Source organism: Stigmatopora argus, chromosome 8 (genome assembly GCF_051989625.1).
Source record: "Stigmatopora argus isolate UIUO_Sarg chromosome 8, RoL_Sarg_1.0, whole genome shotgun sequence".
NCBI lineage: Eukaryota > Metazoa > Chordata > Actinopteri > Syngnathiformes > Syngnathidae > Stigmatopora > Stigmatopora argus.
The window spans coordinates 16,381,304-16,396,065 of NC_135394.1; the positions used below are offsets into that span (position 1 = coordinate 16,381,304).

The 14,762-nt window shown below is 42.2% G+C and overlaps 1 protein-coding gene across 3 annotated transcripts in view; it reads right to left on the reverse strand.

Annotated features, from left to right (window-relative positions):
- cyfip1 (cytoplasmic FMR1 interacting protein 1) overlaps window positions 1–14,584 on the reverse strand; it is a 23,034-nt gene extending 8,450 nt beyond the window's left edge. Inside the window, exons 1-23 of one of the 3 annotated variants that reach the window (XM_077606657.1) lie at window positions 14,459–14,584; window positions 13,436–13,666; window positions 10,883–11,003; window positions 10,186–10,275; window positions 9,150–9,227; window positions 8,231–8,332; window positions 7,969–8,150; window positions 7,314–7,410; window positions 7,088–7,216; window positions 6,922–7,026; window positions 6,728–6,819; window positions 6,411–6,651; window positions 5,609–5,734; window positions 5,370–5,536; window positions 5,156–5,303; window positions 3,809–3,962; window positions 3,573–3,729; window positions 2,343–2,439; window positions 2,186–2,262; window positions 2,018–2,126; window positions 1,834–1,953; window positions 525–724; window positions 369–456 (exon numbers count right to left, since the gene is read on the reverse strand). In XM_077606657.1, coding sequence (XP_077462783.1) covers window positions 369–456; window positions 525–724; window positions 1,834–1,953; window positions 2,018–2,126; window positions 2,186–2,262; window positions 2,343–2,439; window positions 3,573–3,729; window positions 3,809–3,962; window positions 5,156–5,303; window positions 5,370–5,536; window positions 5,609–5,734; window positions 6,411–6,651; window positions 6,728–6,819; window positions 6,922–7,026; window positions 7,088–7,216; window positions 7,314–7,410; window positions 7,969–8,150; window positions 8,231–8,332; window positions 9,150–9,227; window positions 10,186–10,275; window positions 10,883–10,999 — 2,676 coding nt within the window. In that variant the 5' untranslated portion in view covers window positions 11,000–11,003; window positions 13,436–13,666; window positions 14,459–14,584. Of the gene's footprint in view, window positions 1–368; window positions 457–524; window positions 725–1,833; window positions 1,954–2,017; window positions 2,127–2,185; window positions 2,263–2,342; window positions 2,440–3,572; window positions 3,730–3,808; window positions 3,963–5,155; window positions 5,304–5,369; window positions 5,537–5,608; window positions 5,735–6,410; window positions 6,652–6,727; window positions 6,820–6,921; window positions 7,027–7,087; window positions 7,217–7,313; window positions 7,411–7,968; window positions 8,151–8,230; window positions 8,333–9,149; window positions 9,228–10,185; window positions 10,276–10,882; window positions 11,004–13,435; window positions 13,970–14,458 lie in introns of those variants that run through there. The other 2 variants (XM_077606658.1, XM_077606656.1) reach the window with 2 other exon arrangements.
- Between the last annotated feature and the right edge of the window lie 178 nt (window positions 14,585–14,762).

Consider the following 14,762-nt stretch of genomic DNA (forward strand, 5'->3'; position numbering starts at 1 on the left):
AACCTTCATTAGCCCCACCCCCTTCCACTTCAAACTGATTGGGCGTCTATAAGCCATAAACTCATTTAAATTGATCGCAAAAGGATGACTGCACATCACAATTGGGCATCTATCATCATCTTGGAAAGGCCAAACAAACGCTCCTTTTCTGGTAGCCATCTTAGGTGGGGCAACTGTCCGTCATTCTTAGCGCTAACCCGTCGCCACGACTTCCTTCCAGTACTGATACAAGAATCGGTCCAACACTAGTCATGCACGAGTCTACATTCGGCCAATTTGTCCACGTCCAATTGGTCATTCGGGCAAAATCTGACTTTCCACAACAGGGAAATCCAATGGGTGAAATCCAGCACCCCACCAGCACTGACCTTGGATCCGAAGAGATACTGCGGTTGAGCGTTGGGCGGCTTGTCCCTCTGAAACTCTTGAGAGAACGGCAGGACGGTGCGCACGAACCTGAAAACGTAAGCCGGTCAGACGTGCGTCACCACGGGTCAGCCATTTCCCGCGCTCCCCCTCCCCACCTGTTGGTGGAGCCGTTGTAACAGTAGTTGGGCAGGAAGTCGTAGTTGAGCTCCCAGAAGACGTGCAGCGTGATGCGGCCGTACGGCGCCGACACGTTGTGGTTGGCCTCGCGGAACATGGCGTCAAAGCTGTCCAGCGTCAAGAACTTGCAGAGGAGCTTGTGAGTCAGCCGGTTGATTTCCACCAGTCCTTCCAGTTCCTGACAGACCAATCAGACTTTGCGTCAGAATCCAGGCCTGATTAAAGTTGATTTCCAGGGAAAGTCAAGGACTTTAACATATCGATTCTGTTATGTATTGCAACATTACGTTGCATAATTCCCCCATGATTCAAAATCTGCCCATGTTATTGATGGAAATAAATAGCTGGCTGCACCTCCACTCCCATCCACTAGTTGGCAGCACCCAGATACGTGCCTGTTTACCAGCTCAAGTCCAATATCAAATTTTACTACATATTTATTTATTCAATAAGTGGACAGTAATGTCCAAACTAAAACAAGTTACAGTAATCCTTCGATTATCGAGTCTTCACTACTTTGCGATTTTTGTCCCACCATTATTTTTTTTTTTTTTTTAAGTTCATAAGCGGAAGGCACTGTTGCTATTAGGACTCAGCACTGAGGTAATTTTTTTTTTTTTTTTTTTTTTTTTTTTTTTTTTATATAAGGGTGACCCTACTTTGCGATTTTTCGATTATCGCGGCCACGTCTGGTCTACATTAACCGCGATATTCGAGGGATTACTGTATACCTTTTGGCTCTGTGTAGTCAGTATACCTAGAATTCTCAAACTAATATTTGACCTGCCATTTAAAATATAAATAACAGTTGGTTATTGACTGCTATACATGCTTTACGATGTTTTTTTACCCACATTCAGAATCCTGCATTTAACTAGGCATGGACTAATTTTTTGCCAAGGCAGGTCTACAGTAAAAACTGAGAAAACGTTGTAATGAAGGCCATATGTCGTCGTAATCGTCTTAAAACTGATCATCGGGATTAATCTGGATCTGATCGTGAGCTTTGAATTGTGATACGAATCGTATCGCCAAATATGAGGCAAGACACACCCCTAAGGTAGACCAATCAGAAGTAATATTAGCCCAGGGGTGCATAACTCGTGTCTTCGGGGGCCCCCTATCCAGTTTTCCAAGTCTCCCTCCACCAACATACCCAAATCAAATAACCGGGATCGTCGTGAACGAGCTGATCATTCGATTCGGTTGCGTTGGCGGAGATAGACGTGGACTGGATCGAGAGCCTCTGGGGCCGAGCCGAAGTTAGGCACCCCTGTATTAGCCTACCATGATGGAAGTGAGGTCTTCGCTTTCAAAGCGGTTGATGGCAAGCTCCAGGGATTTGTACAAGGCGGCAGAGATCCTCTGAGTTATCAGCCGGTTCAGGTCGATGGATCGGCCCAGGAGCTAAAAGACGTCAAGAACGTTAATGAGACACAATTTAACGTTATTCCTTTACATTTTGAAATACCTGGACGTGGCGTTGCTTAAGCAGAGTCTCGTAACGGTTGGACGCCGGCCACGGAATGTTGGCGCCTTGATTTTTACAGTCGGTCCGCAAACGCTTGTCCAATAAGAGACTAAAAGGGGTCGCAGAAATATTCATAATGTGTTCACGATCCAAACTTTTTTAACTTACCTTCCAGCCAGGATCTTGTAGTAGGCAAATATCTGATCCGCCAGCTTGTAGACAAATTGATCGAAGCACAGATTGACCTAAAAAATTAAGAACAAAAATGAAAAATGCAGTTCATCCGTGTTGTTTTACATGGGAACGCAATGGGAAAGAGATTTACTTCAGCTTCAATTTCATCATACAGGAACTGCTTCTTGAACCTGGTCAGGGCGTAGTGTGCGCTGTCGTTGTACAAATCCAGAGGATACAGCACGTACCTGAATTCCGCAAAATCCATCTAATTTTACTACTATTAAACACATTTTAGTACTATTAAACCACTAGTTATTTGCTACTTTGTTAATAGATGGCGAATTAGAACAAATCAAAATGTTTTTCCAATCCAATATCCTGTTTTGGATGTTTTTTTCAGAGGGTTGGAACAAATGAATGTCTTTAGTTCATTCCTATGGGAAACGTTCATTTGAGTCACAAGTAAATCGACATATGAGCTCAGTCCCGGAACGAATTAAGCTCATATCTCGAGGTACCACCATAGATCTAAACCCGACGAGAAGGGAAAGTGTTAGGTTTATCATAATTATAAATTTGCTTGAAATATAATCATTATATATATATATATATATATATACACATATACATATAGATATACATATACATACACATATACATACACATATACATATATATACACATATACATACACATATACATACATATATATACACATATACATACATATATATATATATATATATATATATATATATATATATATATATATATATATATATATATATATATATATATATATATATATATATATATATATATGTGCTGGCAATGAAGCTTATTGACATTAATAAAAGGCATTTCAATACATCTCTTGCTAGAGAAATGCTCGCTCCAAAGTTAACCAAAACAACTTTGGAGGTCACTCCCCTTTTGCACCTGGACTTCTCGAGACTATGGTTCACATCAAGACAACGGTAAATTGTTTTGGGAAGCACCGGCTTCTGAAGATGCTTCACAACAACAAGCGCTCTTCGGAACTGTGGATTGTTTTGGGAAGCATCGGCTTCTCAAGATGGTTCCCATCAAAACTCTCTTGGGAAGATTCAACAGACCTACAATTGTTTTGAGAACTGAGATAAATTGTTATGAGACTCTAAAAATGTTTAGACTTCTGTGGGGCATGGTGTTAAATCTTATGAATAAATTAGCAAGAGAGACATCGAGTCATCAGAATGATCTTGACCGGAGACGCGTGTAGATCGATTCTCTTCTTGCAAGAAATACGGATATGAGTTCAGATGCCTCTTTTGTTGAAAGGTAAATATTTGGGAATACCTATTGGTGAACCCAACAGAAAGAGTTGAGGTGTGCTTACTCCATCATGGAGGATTCCTTGGTCTCCAGAATGTGATCAGTAAGGATCCAGGGCATGGACATCTCAATGGGGAACTGGATTCTGCGCCCCATGGTGAGTTCCAGGAAGAACTCCCGGAACCACAGCTGGGAGAGGTCACAACAGTGCTGCAAGGTTTCTACCCAAAAGTCCACAAAGACCAGGTCTTAAATTCACGTGGCGATAACGAGAGGTGACGTCGAGGTGTGGATCCTCACCGCTGAAGTTCAACAGGTGCGTGTAGAAAAAGGACTCGCGGTGAAACCTTTCGATGTCCAAGATGGTGGGTCCCTCCAGACCGCTACGTAGGGTCTTCTTGGAGCCGCTTTTGTCGGCGACCAGGGACTCCAGCATCGTCCTCACCATGTAAAGCTGGAACGAATCACGGAATTTACATATACAGTGGTACCTCGTGATACAACATGCTAGTCATACAACATGCTCGTGTTACGACGAAAATTTCGATCGAATAATTCGCCCTAGATACGAGAAAAAAATTCGAGATGCGACCAAGCCAGGTGGCCATGACATGAGAGGCTGTTTATCATTGTAGCGCAATGATGTCTTTTTTTGCCGCATCTCTTTGTGTATAACAGATATCTACGAGGACTGAACGATTTATTCAGACGAGTTTCGACCAGGAAACGCAAAACACGCATGCGCAAGAAAAAAGGGCTTTCTGGGTAATGAAGTATACTGGTGCACACAACACCCATAGGCAATGGCAACCTTTCTCAGAATAAAACTTCATTACCCACAATCAATACGTGGGTAAGCTCAGCTATTGCATTTCCTGTCATTCTTTCTAAGGAAAGAAGCTCCCGCTCCCGTTCTTTCAAGACTACTTCTCGTTGGCAAGTGGTCGTGCGTTATCCCATTGTGAGGACATTTGTGTGCATCATTTTCGGAATATTTTGAAGGGAATAGTACAGCAAAGAGCCCATCGATAGTGAACGTGAGGGTGGAGGCCTGACAAACAGCTAACCCGGCCAGAACGAAGGTAAAAAACATTAAAACAAAATTAGAATTCAGTTTTGTGTAAAGTTACATTAAACGTATGTTTGAGTGTCTGTATATATTTATCCAAGTTAATTTAAATTTGTTTGTTCGTTTACAAGTGCCGTGGATAAAGTCGCCCCCGAACACCCCCGTCTCTGCCTTCCGTGAAATGCGTCTAATTTTACTTCTATTAAACACATTTTATTACTATTAAAACACTCGTTATTTATTATTTTGTCAATATATGGCGAATTAGAAGAAATAAAACATTTTTTCCAATCCAATATCCTATTTTTGGTGTTTTTTCAGAGATTTGGAACAAATTCATTTGTTTTCAATTCATTTCAATGGGAAACGTTCGCTCGAGTTACGAAAAGCTCGACATACGATCTCAGTCTCGGAACGGATCACGATCGTATGTCGAGGTACCACTGTATTCAAAGTTCTGGAACCAATTCATTTCGTAAGTGGAGCTACGACTGTATTGTCCTGTTTTTTTGTGGGGGACTCCTAGCGAGTCCTAGTCCGCCTCGTCATCTGCCTTCATGTAAAATTAATGAGCCCACCTGAGTGCTGGAGGGTCCCACGGCTCGTCGGGGGACCTTGATGTCGAATCCACCCTTGGGATCCTTCTCCCCGCGTAGCGCCGGGTCATTGTGCGGCTCGCGGCCCGTCTCCCAGTCGCATACGGTCTTCCGGATGGCCTGGAGGACGCTGGGGGCGGCCGAGAGGGAAATCTAACCCACGGGTTCCGGGCGAAGAGCCGGCCTCCCGCCTCACCTCTGAATGACGTTCTTCTTCTTTTTGATGGCCTGCCGCAAGGGGTCGCGTAGCGTCACCTGCGAGAAGTCCTGCAGGGCCGAGTAGATGGTGTGGCGGATGGCGTGGTTGAAGACGCTCTCCATGCGGCCCATGAGGACCTGGAGACCTTTGATCATGGCCATCACCTGCAAATAACCGTCACAACGTCTGTCAGAAAGAGGGGATGAAAGACTTGCAAAAAAGTTCAATGGGCTCACCTCCACTAGGGCGAACTTCTCCTCGCAGGTGTAATTGTATCGGGTGGCGCGCTCGTATTCTTCGGCGTTGTCGGGGCACTCCTTGTTGGAGTACTTGTCCGTGGGGTGGACCAGTTTCCAGGAATACTGCCGAGAAAAATTCGGGGTTTAGCACGGCAACGCGCTCGTAACATAACATAAACAAATTTAAATGAACTTGGATTACGATGCAGACACACTCAAAAATAAGTTGAATCTAACCTTACACTAAAGTTAATTCTAATTTTGTATGAAATTTTGATACCTTTCTTGGCTCTATTGGCCCCGCCTCCACCCTGACTTTCAGATGCAACCTATCGAGGGTTGTTTGCTTTTGTCTTCCCTTCAAAATATTCCCAAAATGATGCACACAAATGTCCTCACAACAGGAAAACGCACGACCACTTGCCAACGAGAAGTAGTATATACTCCTCTCGTATTAGCGATCGCTCCGCCATTCGCACTGACTAACGGGAAAAAAACACTGAAAAAATGCAACGGTGTATGCTCGTCTATCAAAATTTGTCTCGTATCTCAAGATAAATATATGCCCGAAATTTTACTCGTATCTCAAATTGCTCGTAATTCGGGGCACTCGTATGTCGAAACTCCACACAGGTGGACCCACCTAGATTTGAACCCAGGACCCCAGAACTGTGAGGCTGACGCGCTAACCACTCACCATATTTTGTGTTCTCTCATCAAATATTAAATTCTGTTTTTTGTCTGTTCAGTACAAATTTTATGGCCTCGTATGAAAAAGTTGTGACGTAGGAGAACTCACCACTTCCATGACGTGAGCGCTCCACTGCGACAGGAGCTGCATGCCCTGCAGCGCCAAGTCGAACAACTTCCTGTACTCCACGTCGGTCTTCTGAGCCTCCTGACGCCCGGAACCGGTCACCACCTCGCTGTTGCTGTAGCGGGCCAGCTCCGAGATGAAGCGCATGTGATCCTCGCGGATCTGAATCATCTGCTCGCAGATGTTGTACTGCGGGCTGCTGGAGATGGACGTGCAGGTCCACCTGGGCGGAGGGGCCAAAACGGCAAAAGTCGGGACGCGGGAACTGGGAAAAACTGGCGGCTCTACCCTCCACTCACCTGGATTTGTTCTCCTCAAAGTGAGCGCTGGTCTTGATGTACCTGGACAGCTCGATTTGCATGTCGCCGAAAAGCGGGACCACCTGCAGTTGCTGCCGGGGGGGAAAAGTCGAGAGTCGGGTCAGTTTGAGGGTATGCGCCCCGTCACAAATTTGTGGCGTGCGAGTCTGAGGCGGAGTCAGCTCGTTTCCTACCTTAAAAAACTTGTCAATCTTGGTCAAGTTAATCCTCTTCTTGGCGTCCAATTTGTAGATGTTGCTGTTGTTTCCGTCCATCAGGTACAAGCCAAAGCCCATCACCTAAATTCAGTGGCGTGTTGAGTGCCAAAAACGTAGCGCGGGAAACGGTTTCTGGACTCACTTTAAGCAGCATGTGCTTCTCGCCGGGCGTCAGGTACATCTTGTTGTCGTAATACTCCACGCAAAGGTTGACGATGTCGGCCAGGAGCTCCTCGTAGCCGTTGATCACCTCCAGTTGTTGCTGCAAAGACTGCGAAGACCAGAACGGTAAGATTGGCGGTATATAAGAGAATACATTTTCAATCATGTTGGAAATGTGAAAGTCAAGGAAATTCATTGTTGTGGACCTGCGTGATTTTGTTGTGGTTTGCCAGGAACATGGACAGGTTTTGGGATTCCTGAATGGAGGAAGGCTCGGACATTTTTCGCAGGAACTGAGCGGCGCTGAAAGACAAGGAAGAAAGATTGCATTTACATTTTTTTAAATAAAACGTGTCTATTTTTTTTGTCAACAACAGATTTGATTAACGTATTTTGCTGTTTAATATACCCGAGTATATTAAATGATTGTTGCTTTTTTGAGCCTCCCGTTTGTGCGCCATTTAATATACCCCTGCCATTTAATATACCCGGGTATATTAAATGGCGCACAAACCGGTGGCTCAAAAAAGCAAAAATCATTTAATATACCCGGGTATATTTAAATGGCAACTCTGCTTTTTTGGCAAGATTTGGATGGTGTTCATGGGGGCATAATTATAGATACTTAAGTTCATTAAAATTCCAAGTCAGACTTTATTCAGCAGTAAGTAGTTTTAATCTGCAAAACGTTGATGCACCCCGTCACGGCATAAAGAGTGGGTAGTGGATCGTACCTTCCCGTTTGTGCACCATTTAATATACCCCTGCCGTTTAATGTACCCGGGTATATTAAATTGGGGGGGGGGGTAATATTAAACAGCAAAATACGGTAGTTACGGATGGCCGCTACTTTTTCCTCACCGCTTGTAAGCCGAGTGGTCGTTCTTGACGCTGCACTTCATGTTCTTGAGCTCGTCCAGCACGGCGAACATGTTGATGAACTTCCCCAGCGTCAGCAGGTAGGCCTCGGACACAAAGTCCTTGCGCCGCTCGGTGTGACAAAGGCGGCGGACTTCGCCGCAGAATCGGTCGATAGCATTTCGCTGAAATGACAGGAAAAAAAAAACGTCCCAAAAACATGTCAATAACCCGGCGGTGGCCCTCCCGGGAACACGCGTCGTACCTGAAAGTACATGAAGTTCATGAGCTTGGTGACTTCGGGCTCCAGCACTTCCACCGTCTTCTCGTAGATTTCCACCCGGTTGGGCTGCTCGTTGCATTTGACCTGGAGGACGGCGGGTGAGTCGAGTTAGCAGTAATACCTCGCCAATTGGTGTCTTGGATCGGCCCAATATAGATTGATTTATTATGTATTACTTATTTATTGATGATTTATTCATCTGTTTGTCTGTTGTTGTGGTGAAGCTTTAAATCTCATTATACTTGTATCATGACAAAAAAAAGTATTTAAATCAATTCAGTTTAAACGTTTATAGTGTAGGAACATGGAAAAGGGAGTGGAAAAAAGGGAATGGCAAAATTGGAGATTATTACCTTTGGGAATTAAAAAAAATAGCACAAAGAGTTTTAAAAGTCCAAATAATATGAAAGACACCATTGCGTTTTTCACCTAACGCGGCAAGTCTTGGAACCTATTACAGTAATCCCTCGAATATCGCGGCTTCAACTATTGCGGCTTCACTACATCGCGTTTTTTTTTCCCTGGGGGAATTTTTTTGTTCAGTTTTTGTTTTGTTTTTGTAAGTTCATAAAAATATGAAAATTCACGCTGAAACTCGCAAGCGGAAGCCACTCCCCCTGTCCTCCGCTTGCTACAAGAACTCAGCACTGAAGTAAAAAAAATTATATATATATATATTTTAAAGTTCATAAAAATGTGAAAATCCACGCTGAAACTCGCAAGCGGAAGCCACTCCCCTATTCTCCGCTTTTTTATTTTTTTATATATATATTTTTGTAATTTTTTTAAATAGGGGTGACCTTACTTCGCTGTTTTTCGTTTATCGCGGCCATGTCTGGTCTACATTAACCGCGATAATCGAGGGGTTACAGTAAAGAGGTATTACTGTCCTGGTGGTTACCTGCGGTATTGCACGTGAGCAGCTTCTCCAGGTGTACAGCATGATGGCATACTCTTGACCTTCCTCCAGCATTTCATTCTGAGGCCAAAAAAAGAAAACAGACATGTAAAATTGTTCAAACAATAAGCCAGTTTTTTTTCTTCCCCAATTTGATTTTTTTTCCAAAAACATGTTTTCCCCATGCCTGAGTCATTTCGTCCCAGGAGGTTCCAGTCGGAAGGGAGAGGAAGAACGGCAGCTCACAGACAAAGTACCGTTTGATTCCAAAAGTAGTCTACGAGTAGCCGACTGCTAATTGGACACAAACCTTTTCAGGCCATGCCAAAAAATGCGAGCTAGCATTCCTTTGGTTACACAAAAGACAGAAAAAACTATAACATTCCTAGGGGAAGTCCTCACGTTACGAAGGGATTCTAACCCAAATTTCCGAGCAAGTCGGATTTCACCGCAAGGTTTCCACTCGGAATGCCCCCGATCAAAAATCGGAGTGGAATTTTTTGAGGATCGGAATCGGTTAAAAACGATTTTTTTTAAAATGTATTGGTTTACACTTTCTACACGACGACAAGTCGCACATTTTTCATAGTTTGGCTGGGCCAAAAAAGTGTCTTAAAATATGTTACATTACCAGAAGCTCAGTCCAACTGTTCCTTTTTTTCCTATTAATTTAACGTATAATTTTTTATAACTTATAGTGCCACATATATATTTTAATCCCCGTCATTGTGCATTCTTTGGCTAGTGTGTCTTATGCTCATTTGCGACTGATATTTTTTTTCCCCATTTTTTGGCTAGTGGAATTTATTCTCCAAAAAATACAGTACATATTTCATACAAAATGGATATATTTGCATGATTGTTAAAGGCTTTATAGTGCCTAGTATGAAAAATTTGTGGAACAAACGATCCCAATTGAATGTGAAAAAAATATGCCTCTACTTACAAAACAACTGGAACCAATTCATTTTGTAAGTAGAGGCACTACTGTACTTCCTAGAGAACAATTAAGTTTCCTAAAAAACGTAAAATGGCGCACCATGCTGGAGTGGACGGTGGCCTGCTCGATGTATCTGGCGATCCCCGTCACGAAGGCGTTGCGGTCCTCGAAGTTGGTGTTGAAGTTTGGCTGTGAAAAGAAAGACATTTTGAGTAAAATAATCGTGTGCGGTCGATTGGTCGCCGGTCTTTTGGTCGCCGGTCTTTTGGTCCCGGTCTTTTGGTTGCCCGGACCGCGACAACCGGCGACCAAAAGACCGGCGACCAAAAGACCGACGACCAAAAGACCGACGACCAAAAGACCGACGACCAAAAGACCGACGACCAAAAGACCGACGACCAAAAGACCGACGGCCAAAACAAGGTAAAACAACACGGTCTACGCATCAATAAAAGGCAACAATGGCCATGAGCAGTTTCACTGAGCCGACGTGTGAGTGTAGAAGAGTTTGTATGTACATGCGTTGTCCCTTTAAGAAGCGACGTCACTCAGGGTCTTAACAAGTTCTCCAACAAAAAACCATAAAAGTCCGGCAAATTTTGAGCTTTTCTTTAGCCTAATAATTACTAGGGCATTAAGTATGACTAAATAGTCATTCGCACTTTGTATTTAGGGAATTTGAGCAACGATTTAAATGGTAATTATCACTTACCTTCCGGGCGACCAAAAGACCGGCGACCAATCGACCGTGTACCAAAATAATAATAATAAAAGTACGAGTTGGAGAGTTCCCTACCTGGTACATGATAGAGGAAGGCAGCGGCTCGATGCACGGCTGCTGGTCCGGCAGCGGGAGCTCCTCCAGGAGGTCCACGTTGGACAGCGCATCCTCCAAGGTGACGCTGGTCGTCATTCTGCTGAGATTTAACCAAATTAAAGACGTTAGAGCGGCCCGGCAAAAAAGCCACAGGGCCGATTGTGCCGAGTCGGGGTTGACGGCGTTGATGCTGACTGCTTGCTTTGCGCGCGTGACAGTCAAACAAAGCGTTTTGGGGGGGTCACGGGAGGACATTGGCATTGGCCGGGGGGCGCTAACTCACTCACTGTCATTGACGGGGGGTTTAGAGTCGCTGTATTGGACGGGGAGGGTCGGCAGAGGGAGTCAGAATGCAATCAAGTGGTTTTTTTGTCATTTTGCTGTCAATTTAAGGGAGTTTATCGCTAGTAGACGTCTAATTTGTCGTCTTGTGAGTTAGCGAAAATTTAAAACGGCTAAAAGTGTGTACAGTTTTGCCGTTTACTTGCAATAAACGACCAGACGGGGAAGTGCGACTTCTAAACACGGGACGCAAGGAAAACAACTTCCCGTTCAGATGCAGAAAAATCCCTTCAATCGTCTTAACGGGAAATTAAAGCAAAGTTCTAGTTAACATTAAGTGGACATCATTGCTGTTCATTCACTGGCGGTTTCCAGTTAAGGGCTTTATGTGGACACTAGAAAAATGGCGAAAATCTGCGAAAGGTCGGAACCTTGTGACACAAGAGCGGATGTGTTAAAAAAGGGGAAAAAAAGTTTAACCTCAAAGTGTCTCCTCCGATGAAAGAGAGAAGTTTCACTCCTGCCACGACACGGTTAAGAAGCTTATGGCTAAGTGGCCAAAAGGCAAAAGCAGGCGGGAGTGCCCGGATTATAGAAATAATCTCTTTGTGACCTCATGGATATGGAGGAACAAATCAGGTTTTTTTTTTTTTTTTTACACAGAAACAGAGTACCGATCAATCACAATTTTTTTTATGTCACGGCAGCCAAAAAATACACAACAAAGATGAAAAAAAACAATAAGTCGCAATGGAGTATAAATTGCATTTTGGGAAGGTACATACCAGAGTAAAATACTTTAAGGTAACAGTAATAAAATAGAAAACAACTGGTTAAATATGCATTTTTTAAAATGAGTTTTTAAAATAACTATAGCCTAAAAAAACAGCCAAACTGTGAAAAAAAGTGTGAGTTATATTCCATAAAATACAGTAAATCAAAACATTTGTTTGTTTCTCTTGACTACATAATTGTCCATTATTTTATGACTTAGTAGCATTATAAAATATTAAAAACAATCTCTTTTCACCAGATTTGCATCCTCTAAAATGTAAAAAAATATATCTCTAATTTATTTATTTTTTTACACACCCCAAATTGTTATACTCCTAAATTATTATTTTTGTCAGGACCTAAGCCCATATAAGCATGCAAAAAAATTGACTTTATTTTTGTTGTTTGACTTTCTTTATAGGACTAAGCATGCAACATGTTAATAAGGGTTAAAGTTTAAAATAACATTTCCACGTGTACAAAAAAGCTGTGTTTCCTCGTTTTGTGATTTTCTATTGTATCTTTTTTTTAATCATCAACATCAGAAATAAGGTCACATGGATTTGTGGAGGAATTGAAACTTTCCACTTTTAAGACACTTTTTGCAGACTTTTGTCTTTGTTAGAGTAACAAACTACACAATGATGCCTTAGTTAAGGTGTTGTTTTGAAATGTGCTCATTTAAAATTTGATTTAACCACAAAAGCCAGAAAAAAAAACACCCCACTGTCAACCAAACAATGTGGCGTACCACACGCATCCTTTCTTAAAAGTAAAATGCATGACCTTAACCAGAAGATTTTTAATAACAAAAAAAATGGCTCATTTGTTTTAAGCTTTCGTCTCTAGTAGAAATGTTTTTAATTGTTTTTTTTTTATCATGAAAGATACATATACACGAGAGAAGTTTAAAATAGTAAATTAAAAACCAGGAAAATATTTCAAAAGTGTCTGAAAGTTTGATTTTTACGTTTGTGTCAACTTTATTGTCAAACGTGCATGCTTTACAAGCATTCTCCCATTTACTGTACCCCAAACGCAACACGAAAGGAAGACACGGTTCTTTGAACGCCTCATCAACCAAAGCTTCAATTTTAAGCCACATTTAAACACTTTTTCCTCTTTTGACTGACAAGTTAACCCAAGAGCACCCCCGTGTCATTCTATAAAAAAGACTACACAACTAAAAATACATATTTTCCGAAACTTTCGTCTTTAAAAATGCGAAAAAGCCTGCCCCGGTAGATATATAACCGCTACGGCAAAGCCTGCCACGGCGGCCTCGCTACTTCAGTCCGGAAAAAGTCAATTTTTCGAATTTAACACGGTTTTAAAACCAAAACTCCACGCTTAACTAACTTCCAACTCCATTTAATCGCCTTTTAGACGAAAATTTCCGAGCAGGCGACGTTAGAAAAGACTACACCCAAAAAGTTTGCTAGCTTAACTTCACCGTTCAAATCAGTCCAAACTCACCCGCCGAGAGTTGCTGGTTAATTACGGGGGGAAGCGAGAGTCGACTAGGCCGACAGAAGCGCCATGCAGCCGGACACGCCGTCGAATCCTGCCCGTTGCGTTTTTTCTTTTTGCTGGAAGTCCGACTTTGGAGATTTCGGGGTAGTTTTCCCTCTTCCGTCGGCAGCTCGAGGACTCCTTCCAGGCTTGGTGTTATGAACATGGGGCGGAGCACAGGAGTTCCTGTCCGGCCTCAAACAAGCAGGGAAACACGACAGGAAGACGGGCAAAAGAGAAATGGGGCGGAGCACCACCCATAAATCCACGGAGCCTTCCCCCACCCAACAACCAACCAACCAGGAAAGGTAAAACCAAAGGAATGTACTACAGTACGTACTATATAATCCTGTGGTGCCTCGAGATACGAATTTGACACGAACGCGCTTTCAACTCGGATGTCAAAGCGCCTTTACTCTTTGAAATGGACAAAAATGCCATGGCTTCGTTCTATTCGTTCATTTTTTTGTACCTCTTATTAGATTAGATTACTTTATTTATCCCGTATTCGGGAAATTTCATTGTCAAAGTAGCAAGAGGGTGAGAATACAGACAGGAAAATACCTGTTAGACATAAATAAATAGGTAATAAATAAGTTAATAAATAAATAAGGGCGTATACATATATATATATTTCAGAAACACGTTTATTTATTTATATATCTATTTATATAGATTAATTTATTTATTAACTGATTTATTACCTATTTATTTGTCTAAAATGTATTTTGTTATATATATATATTTATATTTACATATATATATATATTTCAGCAACACGCTTATTTATTTATATATATGTATATATTTATTTTTTATGTCTAAAATGTATTTTCCTGTGTCTGTATTCTCACCCTCTTGCTACTGTGACAATGAAATTACCCAAATACATATATACAAATATACATATACATACATACACATAGATCTACATGTATATACATACGGTTGGTCTTAACATTCAGCCATTTCTTTTGTTATACTCACAAGGGTCGCAGGGGGTGCTGGAGCCAATCCCAGCCAACGTCAGACACCAGGCTGCAGGTAACTTGAATTAGTGGCCAGCCAATCGCAAGGGAGACGAAGGACAACTATTGACGCTTACATTTATACCTACGGAATAATTTAGCACACCATTAGCCTAGCATGCATCTTTGGGGATTGTGGGACGAAACCAGAGTACCCAGAGAAAACCCACACAAGCCCGGAATGAATAGATGAATATTTCATCTATATGGCAGTACATTTAAAATAGGAAGTGCACTAAATACGACGGTTCAACTCATTATTA